Source organism: Oryx dammah, unplaced genomic scaffold (genome assembly GCF_014754425.2).
Source record: "Oryx dammah isolate SB20612 unplaced genomic scaffold, SCBI_Odam_1.1 HiC_scaffold_1, whole genome shotgun sequence".
NCBI classification, from domain to species: Eukaryota; Metazoa; Chordata; class Mammalia; order Artiodactyla; family Bovidae; genus Oryx; species Oryx dammah.
Window position 1 is genome coordinate 73,411,454 of NW_024070185.1, and position 14,305 is coordinate 73,425,758.

The 14,305-nt window shown below is 38.6% G+C and overlaps 1 protein-coding gene across 1 annotated transcript in view; it reads right to left on the reverse strand.

The window, feature by feature from the left end:
* The window catches only part of LOC120866152 (WD40 repeat-containing protein SMU1), a 31,410-nt gene that overhangs the window by 3,964 nt on the left and 13,141 nt on the right, over positions 1-14,305 (reverse strand). Inside the window, exons 5-10 of the mRNA XM_040243701.1 lie at positions 9,992-10,120; positions 8,404-8,523; positions 6,998-7,114; positions 6,247-6,374; positions 5,530-5,656; positions 3,424-3,591 (exon numbers count right to left, since the gene is read on the reverse strand). Of these exons, the coding sequence (XP_040099635.1) occupies positions 3,424-3,591; positions 5,530-5,656; positions 6,247-6,374; positions 6,998-7,114; positions 8,404-8,523; positions 9,992-10,120 (789 nt within the window). The remainder of the gene's footprint in view (positions 1-3,423; positions 3,592-5,529; positions 5,657-6,246; positions 6,375-6,997; positions 7,115-8,403; positions 8,524-9,991; positions 10,121-14,305) is intronic.

Consider the following 14,305-nt stretch of genomic DNA (forward strand, 5'->3'; position numbering starts at 1 on the left):
AGGAATCCCAGATTGAAAGTACAGTGGGCTACTTCCTTTGAAAAGGAAGAAAAGGCTAATAACATTATTAAGAGGCATATGCATACGCTAACGCAGGAAACACAAGACAATTGGTTTAAAGTTTTACCCATAGCTTTAATGAGGGCTCAAACTGCCCCTAGAAGGGACTGTCTCTATGGCAGACCATTTTTGTGCACCAATATTGTCACAGATCCTGAAGCCTTAGAATTTACTGTGTGATTCAGCTTTTAATCTTTAAACAGATATTACGAGAACTCTGGCAGGTGACCCCAATCCAGTCTCCAAAATTGGTCTAACTGCTAGGTCTGCAAAATGCTCCCTTCTTTATCACTGGAAGGCTTCACATGGTGGGTTTTTCCGATTCAAGAAAAGGACTTTCTTCACCTCTTCACCAACAACAATCATATGTGACGCCTCTTCTTAATCTGAAGACATCAACAATCCAAAAATGGACCCGTATAACTCACTGTACCTTAACTATGGAAATAATGTGACTTTTAATTCTGATTACATTTTAAAGCAATGCCAAAGAATGCTCAAACTACCGTACAATTGCACTCATCTCACACGCTAGTAAAGTAATGCTCAAAATTCTCCAAGCCAGGCTTCAGCAATACATGAACCGTGAACTTCCAGATGTTCAAGCTGGTTTTAGAAAAGGCAGAGGAGCCAAAGATCAAATTGCCAACATCCGCTGGATCATCGAAAAAGCAAGAGAGTTCCAGAAAAACATCTATTTCTGCTTTATTGCCTATGCCAAAGCCTTTGACTGTGTGGATCACAATAAACAGTGGAAAATTCTGAAAGAGATGGGAATACCAGACGACCTGACCTGCCTCTTGAGAAACCTATATGCAGGTCAGGAAGCAACAGTCAGAACTGGACATGGAACAACAGACTGGTTCCAAATAGGAAAAGGAGTATGTCAAGGCTGGAGCGTGAAAAAGTTGGCTTAAAGCTCAACATTCAGAAAACGAAGATCATGGCATCTGGTCCCATCACTTCATGGGAAATAGATGGGGAAACAGTGGAAACAGTGTCAGACTTTATTTTGGGGGGCTCCAAAATCACTGCAGATGGTGATTGCAGCCATGAAATTAAGACGCTTACTCCTTGAAAGAAAAGTTATGACCAACCTAGATAGCATATTGAAAAGCAGAGACATTACTTTGCCAACAAAGGTCCATCTAGTCAAGGCTATGGTTTTTCCAGTGGTCATGTGTGGACGCGCGAGTTGGACTGTGAAGAAAGCTGAGCACCGAAGAATTGATGCTTTTGAACTGTGGTGTTGGAGAAGGCTCTTGAGACTCCCTTGGACTGCAAGGAGATCCAACCAGTCCATTCTGAAGATCAGCCCTGGGATTTCTTTGGAAGGAATGATGCTAAAGCTGAAACTCCAGTACTTTGGCCACCTCACATGAAGAGCTGACTCATTGGAAAAGACTTTGATGCTGGGAGGGATTGTGGGCAGGAGAAGAAGGGGACGACAGAGGATGAGATGGCTGGATGGCATCACCGACTCGATGCACATGAGTCAGGGTGAACTCTGGGAGATGGTGATGGACAGGGAGGCCTGGTGTGCTGCAATTCATGGGCATGCAAAGAGTCAGACACGACTGAGAGACTAACTGAACTCAATCAGTATTTTGCCTTACATCTGTAACTGTATAAAGGAGTTTGTTTCTAGCCATGTAAAAGCTTTTAGGTTACAAATGATTGTTCATGCTGATACAACTTCTACAACCTCCTCCAACTTGGGGCCCCCGGATTAGAAACCCTCAATATGCGGGTTAGGAGAATATGCTGCCTCAACAATTTAGGGACAATACCCCCATCCCAGCAGGAAGTAGTTATGGAATGAAAATGCCACATTTTTCCCTTGGCAACATAATTCTCCTAAAAGAAAAAGGGTGAATGACAAAACTAATTCTTAGGTAGACTGATAAGGAGTCTGGGTCCTCGAGGGAAGGGGTCCAGGCAGGGCTCTCAAGGAGGAGAAAAGGACAAACTTTTTTTTTTTTCTTACATTCCTTCATCTTAGTCACATAAAACATTTTTTTTTAAAGCCCAGAGCTAATGGCTCAAGGGTTGTTTTTAAGCTCTGTGCTAAATGATTATATAAGAACAATGTATCTCCTTCTTAACAATAAACTTCTGACTAATCTTGTTATCTTAAGATGTATGTTGTGGGGAGTGGGTCTGATAAAAAAGTATATAAGGTCTTGATCAGAGTACACTCTCCATCCTCCTTCTGATGTCTATGTCAGAAGCTTTCTCTGTCCTCTTTATACTTTAATAAAACTCTGCTACATGAAAAAAACAAAAAAAGTCAAGCAGAAAACTAAGAAATGGGCAGCTGTGGCTATTATGAAGTGTCCCAGCAGTACTGAGGACCAGCCATCTCAACCATGGGTTCGTCACTACCAATTTATCTTTTATAGGGACTTAAGCAATGGAAAGACAGTCCCATACACCAGTCCCTGGGTCTTCTCCATGCTCAGCAAGATCCCCAACTGCTCGGGTCAACATTTCAGTAGCATCACAACACATCCAAGGGCTTGAGACCTCAACTTTGATACTCCTCATGTTCCTGGTGCTGCAAAAGTGAGGTTCTTTGGGAACCAGCAGGTGTTCTGATTACAAACACACATCATGAAGACACTGTTGCTCTTCTCCTACTGGAGTTCCACCTTAGATCATATGGTCGCTAACAGATATCCCAAACTCTTAATCCACACACTATGTCTCCTTCCCTCACAGAGGGATTGTTATACCTTAAAATCTTCAGTGAGGTTCTGAAGAAGGTTTAAAGACAAACCAGGGGACTTCCCTGGTGACCCAGTGGTTCAGAATCCCCTGCCACCTGCAAGGGACACGGGTTCAATCCCTGGTCTGGGAAGATCCCATGTGCCGAGGGGCAACTAAGCCTGTGTGCCACAACTACTGAGACCTTGCTCCATAGCCTTTGAGCGGCAACAACTAAAGCTTGGCTGCTCGAGCCTGCGCTCCACAGCAAAAAGCCACCACAATGAGAATCCTATGCACTTCAACTGGAGAGTAGCCCCTGCTCGCCACAACTAGAAAAAGCCTACATGCAGCAACGAAGGCCCAGAGCAGCCAAAAAAACAAACTAAAAAAAAAAAGAGAATTTAATTTATCCAAAGGATGCAAAAATACCATAGTATACAAACATCCCAGGGAAAGGAGCTAACTTTTGAGATGCCAGAAAGATGCTTTGTTGACAATAGAATTTAAAATTTAAATAAGAGTCTAAAAAACAGTGTATCTGGTTTTCTGAGTGGCGAACTGATAGCTGATACTTCACTGAAAGTATAGGACCAAGTCTCTCTGACTAGGGAACTACCCACAGGGCCCGAGGAAAGGCACATTCTGAGCACTCACCTGTCCTTGCATGTTCATGATGACCACTGTGTTGGATCTGTTGCAAACCACAAAGTGCTCTGGGTTTTTAGGAAGCAGGATCACACTGTTGACAGTGATGTCTGTCCCAGCAGTGCTGCCCAAGGATTTAAAGGTATTTGAACATTCTGTGGTCTTCATGTTCCAGATCTACAACACCAAAACATAAGGCATAAACATTTAGGGGTGAGAGTGCAGCAATTTCTAAAGTCTGAGGGTTGAAAATTAAGTTATTTAAAAAAAAAAAAAAGGACTTAAAAAAAAAAAGCTGCTTACAGTCCAAATATCTAGCATTGCCATATACAAAAGAACTCCCCTATTTGCTGATTAACTGATAAAAACAACAAAAAATCAGAAAGCTAAATAATAAAACTTTTTAAATTATGCTCTTTTCCTACAAAATTTCCCTTGGCTAACAAGCTTCCTAACTTTGAAATTAGCTATGTGTCAACACTGCTACTGTCATAAACAACCAGAAAGCTACCCGGTCTCTGGATATCAAAATGAAATGAGGGGTTTTTAGATTTATATGCTCAGGATGCTGAGATTCAAATTTGGTGGGTCTAGGGTGGGATGTATGTAGCTTTGTGTATTTTTTTAAAAGCTCCACAAATGATTCAGTTTGTACTGAGAACCACTCCACAGAAGTCACAATGTCAACAGCCACAAGTGAGGATCCATGAAGCGGAGGCTAATCTTGGCCACTTGTATGACCTCTCCCAGTCCAATACCTCTTCTAATAGTTCTCCATCCTAATGCTTTTTACCTTGTCCTTCTGAACTATTATGAACTGACGCAGATAATCAGACATCATAGTTACTGAAGTCTGAAACATGCTTAGAGAAGGGATGAACCAACTGTTGCCTGTGTCTGGATACTACTCACATCATGAGTAGTGATGATATAAAAACCTCAAAGGCATGCCTATGCTGTGTTTCTCCTGTGCCTTCAATGGAGCCTAGCACAAAATGGATGCTGAATAAATACCTAGATAAAGGAGGAAATAGCTGCCCCACTAGTTGTCTCAATATTTATTTCCTTAATAATACAGTATCACCTCCCCCAATTGCCTCTCTAAAGCCCAGCAACCTAGAAGAGAAATGGATATTCTGGTGATCAAGGGACTTCTAGAGTTTTCTGTCCAAAAAGTCAGTGAGATATTTTACCCCACCTGCTGTAAAACCTAAAGGAAAGGACTACAAAACAAAGAGACCTATACAAACCACCTCACAGTCCTATAGGCTGTAAGGCCCATATTCACAGCACAGAGAGGGCAAACCCCATGACTAAAGCACCAAGAACTCTGTGTATTTCTGTTCCATCCTGAGGAAGAGTACATCTCCTACCTTCAAATTTCTGGTTCAGTTCCCAAGCCATCACAGAAAGGAATCTGACTGTTAGGGATCTGTGTTAGGACGTTTAGGTCTTCTGCCAGAGAACATTCACTTACAAAAGGCAACTTAAAAGCAGATGTACAATGTAAATGGGGTGTCTCAATGATCTCTAGCAATTTTCAATTTGGACTACCCACCTTTTCTAGGAAATGATGCCCTCTCTTGAAATAACTAAATCTCTTAAGGCACTGAAGATCTATTACTTTCAGCTGAGAGCTGAAGGTAGCAAGTAACTAAGAGGACTTAGTTCTACTCTACACCATCTTGTTCCTCATTAATGCTATCAGAAACGTCCTAATGTGGGGGGCTGGGTATGGGGTGAAGCTCTGCAATAAAAGAGACCTATTTACTCTGCCACTGAGCCCTTCGTGAATTTGACTGTTGCAGGAAGACCATTTGATGTTGTGGCAAAGTCAAATGTAACCACTGTAAACAGGAGTTGACTTAAGTTTAGAACTCTACACCTTTTCCTACATATCATATAGCCTGTAGGTTTGAGATTTGAGGTCCTAGGCCAACAGGAATTACCCACAGATTGTGATTATTGGCACAGATCTCAATTATGGCTAAAATACAGCATAAAGAGGTTTAGCCACCATAACTATCACCATTATCACCACTGAAAACTCCTCAAAGGGCAAAATAGAAAAAATGGAATAGACACCCCAAAATAAATCAGTAGCAAATACTTAACCTTTACAGTGCCATCAGAGGATGCACTGATAATATAATGTCCATCCTGTGTAAAGGTTGCTTCATTAACAAAGGAGGAATGGCCACGGAATTCCTTCAGGGTTTTTCCAGATTTTAAACCATGAATTCTATCACAATAAAAGCAAATGAAAATAGCAATTAATATCCTGTATACTGTGGTTGGAACCAAGTGTTGAAAGCATTTTAGATGAATTATAGAAGCTCATGTTAAAATATTAAGAACAGGGACTATTCAATTATGTATGCAGTAGTATTTTCATTATGTCTAACAGTCAAACAAAACCAAACCAAAAGCTTTGCAGAGAGAGTGGAAGATAGGCCACTGATACCACAAGCTTCTGTTCAGCGACAGACTTCTAGGTCTCTGCTGGGTCCCAGGAATCTGTATTTGTCACATGCTCCCTAAGGTGACTCTGATGCAGGTGGGTCCACAGACCACACTCTGAGAAACATGAAGCGCTGCTAAAATCCCCTTCTGATCTCTCTTCTGGGTAAAGACCCAAATGGACAGCACAATAGCACTGTGTCAGCTGTACTTTGGGGAAATAAGGTCTCACATTTATTTATTACTCATTTATTCCCTCACTCTCCATATAAAGGAATCCTGGTGAAAACATAATAATCACTAACTAGTACCTCCCTCTGAAGTTTCATCACATCAAACAAAAGTGAGGGCATTTTGGAGATTCTTACTTACCTAATTGTCTGGTCAAAAGAGGCACTAAGGATCTGACTGCTATCCTTAGAGAAGCTTAGACAGGTGACACCTTTGCTGTGTGCCCTTTCAAATCTCCTTAAACACTGTCCACTCTGAATCTTCCATACCTTTATTTTTTTGAAAAAAGAATAGTAAAAACTTGTACCTAATACAGTGTCCCATGTCCCACTCCCACACTGCAGAGACAGGCAAAATACAGGGCTCACTAAGGTACTAAAAACAGCATGAAAAATGCATGCCAACAGCTCAATATGATATGCCAGGTTCTCAAAGTACATGACAACTTGAATCCTCTGAAACTTAAACCTCTTTCCTTTTAAATTATTAAAACAAAAATTTAGACTCTTAAGTTCACTTAGCAGAGACTATTTCTGTATTTTATCTAGCCCAGGGTATTTGACCAGCAATTAAATACAAGCCATAGCTGATCACTGCTAAGCATTTGCAGACCACCACCCCAAAGCAAAACACACCAAATAAGGTAAGCTATGGTGGCACAGGAGAAAGGGCACGAGCAGATCTAAGTCCCAAATCTATCACCAATTGTGTGACTTTAAATTATTGGACCTCTGTAAGCAGAGTTATTATTAGGGTTAAATAATAACTAAAGTGACTGGTATAAAGTTGATACTCAATAAAGAGTAGTTAAAAAAAAACCCTATGTAGGGACTAGCTCATCACAGAATTCTCAAAATGTCTACATATAAGAGTTCATGCCTCTAATTCATACCTTGATTTTTCCATCTTGGGCACCAGTTGCTAACATTTCTGTATCTCTGCTGAAGCACATACAGAGAACAGCATCATCCATCATCATAAAGTTATCCTGTGCCTGGTACTTAAGATCCTAAAGGAAACAATGATACGCAATTATCAAAATATCACAAAAACACCAGTTACCCCAAGTCTCTACAAACTTACTGGAAGCAGAATGGTAGACTGTGCTAATTAAATCTCCAAAGCAAATAGCAGTGTCATGCACGTTATCCTGATGAACAACTGGTAACACTGGGAGTACCTTTTTTACACAATTCAAATAAAGAAAAAATACAGATGTAACAGCCTACATCTTTTGCTTACTAATCCTTTCTCAGCAAAATTTCCCTACAGTTTCATATTGTACATCTTTAATAAATCTGAATTTATTTAATGGTATGACATGAGAAACATTTTTCCACAGTCAGCTACCTTTCCTAAAATCATGTATTGATTATTGTACTTGTTATTTTTCTTTTATCATCCATTACTGTTCACAATGAAATATCTTTATTTTTTCTAATTATAAAGTGAGACTGTTTCATGGTTAAAAAAAAAAAAAGGCAAACTGTAAAGAAATATACAATGTAGAAAGTGAAAACCACTCATAAATCCACTATATGTGGAGTGGAATTTAGTAATCATAAAGATTACGTTTTAAATCAGTGGTTAGTCACTAAACAGCTATTTGGGAAAGTTAAGCTAGATCTATGCCAATTTTATCACCCTAATCAAATGCCAGATGGATCAAAAACTAAACACAGAAACATAGAAGTATTTGAATAAATCGTGGGAGAAAAGATGGATAAAATATGATGATACAAAAAACTGTTACCTGTACAAAGCAAAACCATACATTAAGTCAAAAGACAAAAATCAAAGCTGAAAAATATTTGCAATGCATATTACCAAGGTTGATTTCCTCAAACTACAAAGAGCTACTTAATCACTAAGAAGTAGTCCAAAAGAGAAATGGGCCAAGGATATGAACAGACTTCACAGACTAGGAAATACTGGTGGCTTTTCACATATAAGCATATTCCACTTCATTCATGATAAGAGAAATGCAATTAGTACTACGAAAAGGTTAGACTATAAACAATAAGCCACTGCTTACATATACACATAGAATATTCCATAAAGATTACACAAGAAACTGGTAACTCTGGCTGCACCAAAGAAGGGAATTGACTGGCTGAGGGACAAAAGTGGGGAACAAGAGCCTTTACTGAATAACTGTTCTGTTTTATAAAATGTTTTATCAGATGTACATCTTAACCATTCAAAAACTAAATTTAAATTGCAACTATAACAAATAACTTAAAAACAATAACAGATAATTCTCCTACTAGAAAAATTTATATATTTAAAATACTTTACCTTTCTGATTTTTCCAGTCGTAAAGTTCCATACTTCAATGAATCCGTCAACAGACCCAGTAACCAGATATTGACCATCTGGAGAAAATCGAGCACACTCCACATGTGATTTCTGACCAAACTGTTTCAAATGAAACAATGAAACAGATGCATTTTTATCTAGTAGCCTTAAAACAATTCCCACTTTAATCTTTAGAGAGCTTGGCCCTAGCACAGTCATAGCGAGCCTATATTACAGAATTTGGAACACAAAGAAATGCTTGATATATTCTCTCCAACCAGTTTAACATTGAGGTTCACCATTGAAACTAATTTGATTTTTTTTTAATGACGTTGGTATTTCCAAAGAAAAGCAAACAAAAAAACTATTTTAGCAACGGACTTAGAACAAATAATCCTGTTAACTCAAACAGTAAGCAGAATCAGTCACTGTTAACATAATTTTCACACTAACTTAATATGGCATATGTTCCTTTTTTTTTTTTAATCTGGGGGAAAAATTCATTTTTTTCAAAATAGTTGTTTTCCTACACTATTTTTTAAACAAATTTTATTATCACTGTTTCTTTTTATGACCTTCATCTAAACAAGTGATAATGTGTGACTGACTAACTCTAAGAGAACCAATTAGAGCTGACAGAAATGCTTGGGAAATGTATCCGAAGCATTTATCAGCACTGATGTTTCCATTAACAGATGGAAACTACAGTACATTAGACAGATGAGAACAGAGAAAAGCTCTATTATGAGTCTCATTTTAAATGGCCCAAAAGGAAGTGTTTAAAACAGAAAATCTTAGTCCAGCAGCATAATTTAATGGATTTCTATTTGTCACAAGGCTTTTGCCAAGGTAAGTAAAAGTGCCGCTCAAAAATATCTTTACATGCAAGTCAGAACATATAATCCAGAAAAGACAAATTCAAAATACTAAGCCAAAGATGTTATGAAATATTTTTAAATCTATAAACTCAATCAGAGCACAAATCCAAAAAGAAACTATAATAGAAAGGAATAAAAAGAAGATGGTCAAGTAGCAAATACAGTTATAATTCTGGGAACTGCAACAATTACCTCATTTTGCTTTTTACTAGAAAAGTCTCAGAAAGAAAAAAAAGGGGGGGGGGGGGCAAAAAAACACCAAGAACCAGCCATTAAGATGATAAAACTATTTTCCTCAAACACCACTGAAGCCCACTTTCCAATCCAGGCCTGGTCCTTTGCCAAACATATAGCAGGCAAAAACACAACTGTTGAACAGGAAAATTACATAAGAGAGTTCATGGTTTTTAGTCCCAGGTTTAACTTAAGAGCTAAAGTGTTTTTCCAAATGTAGGGTTCCTGGGAGAAAGTCCAAGGGCAGATGATGGGTCAGTAGTGTTCAATGAATGTCCACTTGGTAATGCAGCTAAGTGTGCCATTGCCGGGCCACAGGGGGGCCTCAGTGGTCACCAGCAGCAACCATGAATGTTGTCAGAGCTGAAGAATGACTTCTACTCCCCAACCCAAGCTACTGGCACAGGGCCAGGCTGAGTAAGCATACGCTGAGTCCCCAGCAAGTGATTACCAACTGGGCGGTCCAAGGATCCTACCTTAATATGCCTGCTCAGCTGTGTAGGAAACTTTTCTTCTTCTACATCTTTGACAGCTGCTTTGCCTCTGAACAAATCTATGGTCATGCCAGGAGGAAGCAATCCTTGGTGCTGCTGCCACTTCAATGCCTATGAGAAAAGAAATCCACTTGGGTGCTTTTAAAACTTTGTCCTAATTCCTCAAAGCCTGAAAGGGTGAGGTTCACAGGAAGTGAGAGTCATCCAGACCCATCATCTCTGGCCATCCAAACACAACACAGCCTGGGCTATTCTGTGTGTTCTAGGACAAGAGGTTGATCTCAAGGTGGAAGGGGATTCTCAGAGCTAATGGGTCCAAGTTTCTACAGCCATTCTCTTAATAGGTGTGACTCCTATTATAAATAAAGTTTGAAAAGCAAAAATTTCCCATAGTTTCCAACATCCAAACACAGCTACAATTAGCATTTCATATGTTACCTTTTAGTATTTTCCCCCAACATGTTTAATTTATATACCTGTAATTATACCTTATGTAAAATTTAATACCCTGTTTTCACCTATCATTATATCATGCTATGACATAACCAACATAACTTAACATTTTCTATTCTAACATTATATTCTCTACTAGTGGATGTTTCATAGCTTATTTAATATATTAATGGACATTTATATTGCCTCTAATTTTTGCACTCATCTAAATAATCCTTCAATGAATAGCCTTGGATGTAAGGCTTTTTCTATTATCAGGATACTCCCCCCCAGAATAGATTCCTAGAACAGAAATTACTGAATTGAAAAATGAACACAAACGGCTAGGCTCTTTAGACACACTACCAAAATGTTCTCCCAAAAAGACACAACTACAATAGCAATCACAACTGCATCATAGGGAATGGAAAAACCATGGACTTTGGAGACAGACGGCCCTAGTTTGTCAACTAAGCTATTCTGAATCCCTAATTTGCCAACTAAAAGTCCAGAAAAAAGCCTAATTCCTAGAGTTGATGAAGGGATGAAACAATATGTTACACAGCACAGGGACATGATCAGTGTTTATTCTCTTTTCCCTTTGTTATATCAACAAAACTGAATAATTTTGGATGTCATTTAAAAACTCTAATGAGTGGAAAATTATGCCCTACTTTTAGTAAGTTCTCTGATTAGTCTAACCTTTTCTATTAATACATGTTTGTTAACGACATATACTTCTGTTAACTGTTTACTCATGCTATTTGTTCACTTATATGAACGAAATGGCACACATCTTTCTTATCAATTTGTAAGCTTTTTAATGTGATCAAGATATTCTATCTGTTCATGTTTCCCAAAAAGAATTTTTTTTCCCAATCTACCTATTTATTTTAGCTTTTAAAGGTTTCATTTAAGTTAAACTCTCAAGTAATGAAATTTGTTGACCTTAACCTTGGTGTCTACTCCCTAATCACAGGAAATCCTGTAATAGGAGGTCTGATATATTACTGCCTAAGTAGATCTGTATTCTTAAAATATATATCTGAAATTATGATTATAAAATATGAGAGAAGACTCTGATCTGACATTTCTCCCCTATTCTAAAGTAGGTGCCCCAAAACCATACGCTAAATAATTCTTCCTGTTCGTAGGTTCTGTGACAGTCTCATTAGCATCTACTGAATTCTGATAAATAATAGGGTCAATTTCTTGCACTGCTGTTGCACTGGATGCTAACTACCAAAATGATTTAAACTACGAACCTCTGTTAAATGCTTCACTATTTCTAGGGCTAATATGTTCAACATTCTTCCCAAAATTTCTTCAATGAATATACTTCTCTAAGTTTATATTTCCAGATGAATACTAGAATTCTTTTGTGATACAGTTTTAAACCTACTGTGAAGTGGTATCAACTGTTAGTCTTACCCAGGAAAATCAATGTTTTACCATCTTCTCAAATTTATTTCTCCTGGAAGCTTTGAAAGGATTCTGCTTTATTAAAAAATGGAAATCATTTTTCCCCCACAAAAGTTGGGGCCAGAATTTTTATATTGTATAAACAAGAACTCTGTTTTCACTGAATATTTGAACTGGCTAGTGCTGATATACAGAAATGCAATCAACTTCTGTATATTTTATATCTCACAAATTTACTAAATTTTCAAATATTCTATGATCACTATAGTTGAAATAGTTAATGTTTCTAAATACTGTTTTTTTTCTTTTCAAAATCCATATTTTGCTTATTTTTCATATTTTACTATAATGACCAGAGGACTTATCTCCAATCAATGGGTACTCTCTGCACTCTTTACCTTTAGTCTACAGCAGTTTCAAATCACTCCCATCTTTTAAAGGAAAAAACAAAAACCCTTCTCTTACCCTCTGCTCTTCACAGCTACTATGGCCCTCTTCCTTCTACATCACCCTCATCTTCTTTTAACTACCAAGCTTCATTAAGTCACCTATACTTGCTGTCTTCACGTCTCAGTTAATTTGCTTCTAACTTGCTATAACATAACTTATATCCCCATCTTTCCACTGGAAGCTCATCTCAGATATCCCTATGACCAAAATCAGACTCCTTTCTGACCCTAATCTCCATGCTTTTGGCTGCTCCCAACTACAATAACCACTCATCTGCTTGAAACTCCTACTGCTTTTTCTAACCCTATTCTTCCTGGTTTCCCTTTTCATCTCTCTGGTTGTTCCCTTCTCTGTTTACCCTATGGACTTTAAGTGTTCCCTATGGCTTTCTTCTCAACTTTTTACCCTTCTTCAGTTCAGTTCACTCGCTCAGTCATGTCTGACTCTTTGCGACCCTATGAATCGCAGCACGCCAGGCTTCCCTGTACATCAACAACTCCTGGAGTTCACTCAGACTCACATCCATCGAGTCCGTGATGCCATCCAGCCATCTCATCCTCTGTCGTCCCCTTTTCCTCCTGCCCCCAATCCCTCCCAGCATCAAAGTCTTTTCCAATGAGTCAACTCTTCGCATGAGGTGGCCAAAGTACTGGAGTTTCAGCTTTAGCATCGTTCCTTCCAAAGAAATCCCAGGGCTGATCTCCTTCAGAATGGACTGGTTGGATCTCCTTGCAGTCCAAGGGACTCTCAAGAGTCTTCTCCAACACCACAGTTCAAAAGCATCAATTCTTTGGTGCTCAGCCTTCTTCACAGTCCAACTCTCACATCCATACATGACCACTGGAAAAACCATAGCCTTGACTAGACGGACCTTTGTTGGCAAAGTAATGTCTCTGCTTTTCAATATGCTGTCTAGGTTGGTCATAACTTTCCTTCCAAGGAGTAAGCGTCTTTTAATTTCATGGCTGCAGTCACCATCTGCAGTGATTTTGGAGCCCCCCAAAATAAAGTCTGACACTGTTTCCACTGTTTCCCCATCTATTTCCCATGAAGTGATGGGACCAGATGCCATAATCTTCGTTTTCTGAATGTTGAGCTTTAGGCCAACTTTTTCACTCTCTACTTTCACTTTCATCAAGAAGTTTTTTTTAGTTCCTCTTCACTTTCTGCCATAAGGGTGGTGTCATCTGCATATCTTAGGTTATTGATATTTCTCCTGGCAATCTGGATTCCAGCTTGTGTTTCTTCCAGTCCAGAGTTTCTCATGATGTACTCTGCATATAAGTTAAATCAGCAGGGTGACAATACACAGCCTTGACGTACTCCTTTTCCTGTTTGGAACCAGTCTGTTGTTGTTCCATGTCCAGTTCTAACTGTTGCTTACTCTTCCTAGTCTACCTGCTTTTCCTAAGTAGTCATATTTTCATATATGGCTTCAATTACCACTGCAATTTCCAAATCTATAACCATAGCCAAAACCTCAAAGTTGAAGTTCAGAATCACAAATCCCAGTACATACACTGTACATCTCCACTTGTATGTCCCAAAGAACTTCAAAATTAGTACATCCCAAACTGATGGTCTGCTTCATCCAGTCTCTAACTCCATCCTAACAAACCTGCCCTTCTTTTTATATTCTCCACCAAGTCAGTGAAGACAGAATCCTAAAAGGGCAACCCACAATGAAAGCCTCACTCACTCCTCATATCTAACCAATTAAATGTGGAGGAAAGCATGAGTTTATTTCCACTCTTTCTAGAAACCTCACTGAAGTGACAATAATAAAGGAATAAAAAAGGTACATAACCCCAAAAGACACAGAGAATGAAAAAAGTAATAGCAGAAGAAAAACGTTAAATTTAAGAAGCTGCAAAGAGAATGGATCAGCTTGGAAACCAAGAAGAACAGATAAAAATGAAACCTAATTACACAAGGTGGGTATGATATACACAAGGTATATATCAATAACCTCAGATATGCAAATGACACCAC